This window comes from Condylura cristata, unplaced genomic scaffold (genome assembly GCF_000260355.1).
Source record: "Condylura cristata isolate star-nosed mole 26May11 unplaced genomic scaffold, ConCri1.0 scaffold00004, whole genome shotgun sequence".
Classification (NCBI taxonomy): Eukaryota; Metazoa; Chordata; class Mammalia; order Eulipotyphla; family Talpidae; genus Condylura; species Condylura cristata.
The window spans coordinates 24,027,569-24,031,227 of record NW_004567105.1 but is presented as its reverse complement, the minus strand read 5'-3'; the positions used below and the strand labels follow the sequence as shown (position 1 = coordinate 24,031,227).

At 40.3% G+C, this 3,659-nt stretch overlaps 1 protein-coding gene across 13 annotated transcripts in view; it reads right to left on the bottom strand.

The window, feature by feature from the left end:
• PPFIA2 (protein tyrosine phosphatase, receptor type, f polypeptide (PTPRF), interacting protein (liprin), alpha 2) overlaps nt 1-3,659 on the bottom strand; it is a 339,529-nt gene that overhangs the window by 130,869 nt on the left and 205,001 nt on the right. For 12 of the 13 annotated variants that reach the window (XM_004675845.1, XM_012720376.1, XM_004675847.1 and 9 more), the window contains one exon: nt 32-196. The exons of the other annotated variant lie outside the window; for it this stretch is intronic. In XM_004675845.1, the coding sequence (XP_004675902.1) occupies nt 32-196 (165 nt within the window). The remainder of the gene's footprint in view (nt 1-31; nt 197-3,659) is intronic. 13 annotated transcript variants of the gene reach the window in all.

Below are 3,659 nucleotides of genomic sequence, written 5' to 3'. Positions count from 1 at the left end.
TGTTTTTAATCATCCCTTCAGCATGCCATACCTTTTCATCCAAGGCCTTGTGGTGCTCAAACAAAGATTTCAGTGCCTTGAGAACCTCAACTTCGCTGGAGACTCCTGAGGGGGACTGGGCTTGCCGTTTGACCACCGTCATTCTTAGTGACCTTTCGTGTCGTGACACAAGGCACTCCAAATGCTCCAGTAACAGCTGTTGGTTTTAACAGAAAACACAATAATTTTATGACTATATATCACTAATACTTATAAATGAGTTCCACCTTCAATAACTGCCAGTTGACATAATAGGTGATAATAATTTCAGATAACATGGCAAGTAGCATAATGAGGCACAAAGCTGAGCCTAAATCATGACTCATAAAATACCTGAAAAACAAATCGCTTTTTGAAATATAGCAGATGAATGAATTAATATTTTCATGTAGACCTTATGCAGCTTTTATAAAATTTAATAACGCTGAGCCTCCCTGGTGGCCTAGGGGTTAAGCCTCAGTACTACCATGGCATAGATCTGCCAGGGAGGTGACGCTTATTGCATAGCAGACCTCTCTCGTCTGGCCACTTGCTCCCGTTAGTGGTGTATTTTAGTAGATCTTCCTGTTTTGCTTCCCACTCTTGTCTCTGGTGAATCTTCTCACCCCTCCCCCCCCATATCTCTGGCCTCCACCCCAGTTCTATTATGCAAAAATAAGTAAAATCTTTAAAAAAATAGAAAATTAATAATTTCAATATGGTTTAATAGAAATGAACACTGCTAATATGTGTGTTCTGAGGTGACAATTATTAAAGAACACTGCACAGTAGATGACGATTTTGTAAGTATAGTTTTGAAAATTCAAATTCATTTTATTTGTGCTTTTGTGGGTCTTTTTTATTTAAGATTTATTTTATTTGTGCATACAGAACTAGGGTACAGGCCAGAGATGCAGAGGCAGTGAGAGGATTCATCAGAGGCAGAGTGAGGAGCACAACAGGCCGAATGAGGAAGTACGCTGACTGAGGAGTAGCGGGCCATGTGGTCACCTCTGGGTGAGGCAGGGATTGAACTCATGTATAAATGGCTTTATCTTCTTAGTGCTGTGCTTTAACCTGCTGTGCCACTAGGGAGGACCCTGTGGGTCTTTTAGATCTGAAAATTCAGAGCTTCCCAGCATTTATCTGGGCTGTTGCATGGTGCAGTCCCACAGCTAATCACATGTCACAAAACAAAGAGCAAGTACTCAGTGCATATCACCTGGGTTGCCACTAGAGAAGAGAAAGGAGGAATGTCAGAGGGTTCATATGAATATTCAGAGAAGAAAAGATGATTGATCTGAAAGCTAAGCTCCACTGTAAACAGCACCATGCTGTGAATATACAAATGAAAAAGACTATCAAAATGCATGAAAAGAGTAACAAGGAACAAAAGAATGATGAAAGACTCCATGAGGAGAGCAGGGCTCCCTGCTGGACAGAATGGGCCAGTCCCCAGCTCATGTACTTTCCAGTAGATAAAACAAATGTGAGAAGTAAAGGTGGGAAAGTGGAAAGTCCCTCTGCCCAGGGCTCATGCTCACACTGAAAACAAAGATATTACACATTATTCGAATAGTAGAGACAAAGAAGAAATCATAAAGAATGTGGTTGCTAATGTCTACTCTGCTGGAGATGGCTTTTTATCTGAAAACCACCGACATAGGAAAGATTCAAGAAGCATAATCAATGAATGTGAGTCATCCTTGTGACACAAGGAGGCAAGGTTATTTGGAAAAACTATGTTTATGTTACCAACAATACTGAACAGGATGGATGAAGCAGTACAGTCTTCCTGGTTTGACTACAGTCTGCTATAAGGAATTCTGTAAAGTTACTGAAGCTCCACACCAATCAGAACTGATTGCTCTAATACCATACCATACACCTTCCATGTCTGCCATCAAGGAAAATACATACTCGGTTGCAAAATGATATGAAAAATGGTCCTGCAAGACTGACATACAATAGGTGTTCATAAATTTCTTTGGAATGCATAAATGAAAACTGATTAAAACAATAGTTTCTAACAGTCATGTTTTTAAGGAACAGCTCCTCAGACACATGGGAACTTGGGCTAGCTGACCTGGATACAGTTAACAAGGTAATACTTTGTTTGACATCCAAAGAAGGGACATTGTCTTCCATGATACATGGGTAGTGAGATGGTTGTTAGAATGATCAACTGAATGCTTGTGAAATGGGGTGCATCTAAAAATAAAGCTTTGATGGGCTGAGTCATAGTTACCATAGACTATTTCTGAAGGCAAGGAAGAACATAAGGACAACTCAGACAGTTGGATGCTTTGAACTGCAATGAAGAGTTTAAAGAAGGAAAATGACAAACTTAATGTGATGTTTAAAATTGTAGGTCAAGACTCAAAGAACCCAGGAGTTTCTATGATTGCTCAGAATAGCTTTTTATGAGGATTCAAACCATAAGAGTAAGGAGATAAAGAGCTTGATCTATGAATGGTCACCAAATTACAATGTAAGATAAATCTACAGCCTACCCAGGTGTCTTATGTAGAAGTCTTTTGAAACCATTCTGAAACTAAAGAAGACACCCCAAGAACTAGAAACAGAATATTTGGAAAGATTCAGATAAGTCTATATTCCCTGGTATTCCAAACCCCAGTGAGGATCCCTGAGTCTCTGATGAGCATCATCATATTGATCTTTGATGACCCTGTGATGACCTCACTTTAAATTTCTGTTCCTCATGTCCACCCCAAACACCCCTCCTTTCCTCCAGATTTTTAATTAAAAAACATCAAGGGATAAACTGCCAGTCTTAACTGAAGCAGAAAAGGTTAACATATCAGAAAACATATTTGATGGTGCTAATTTCCAATCTCGGATATCTGGGAATACAGAATATGTAGAATTAGATAACAGCACTGAAAGAGGAAGGGCAAGCAAATATTTTGGTCTGGTCAAATTGATCATTGTGGCTATATTTTCAGAGACTCTGGATTTAACTTTGAATCAAGCAGCTGGGAGGGCTTGTAATTGCCTGCTCCATTGGTTAGCTAAAATAGAAACTCAGTTGTGGCCTAGATTAAGGACATTTATAGCGAGTAAAGGTGCAAATTCAGAAATTCCTAGGGTGTAATGTAGGCGATGGAATCCAAAGATTTCTGGAGTTAATAATGGAGAAATTTGCCTAGCCCTTGCTATTTCATCTGAGATAAAAATGCCTCGTGATAGTAGCTCTTTTAGACCAGGGATGAAAGTGATACATGCTGATCTGATCCTCAGGTGGACTCTGATTTTCTCGTATATGACAGACTCCTGCAGTGGTAGAGGCCAAAGTGATAATATATTCTCACCCGAGGAGTGTGTATACTCATGGTGACAGGCAGAGTGCTTTGATCCCTAGGATCTTTGGTGAGGATAACTGATCTTAGTGTCCATAATAGACCAGTATGATCGAACTGTGTTAAAAAAAAAAAGTCATAATAGGGCCCTCCCTGTTGGCACAGTTGGTTAAAGCACAGCACTGTAAGCAAGCAGAGCTTGCTTCAGCGCAAGTTTGAACCCCTACCCTAGAGGTGATCCACATGGCACAGCAGACCTCTCCTGTCTTGCTCACTGCTCCCCTCAGCAGTGTACTTCCTCAATCTGCCTGTTCTGCTCCC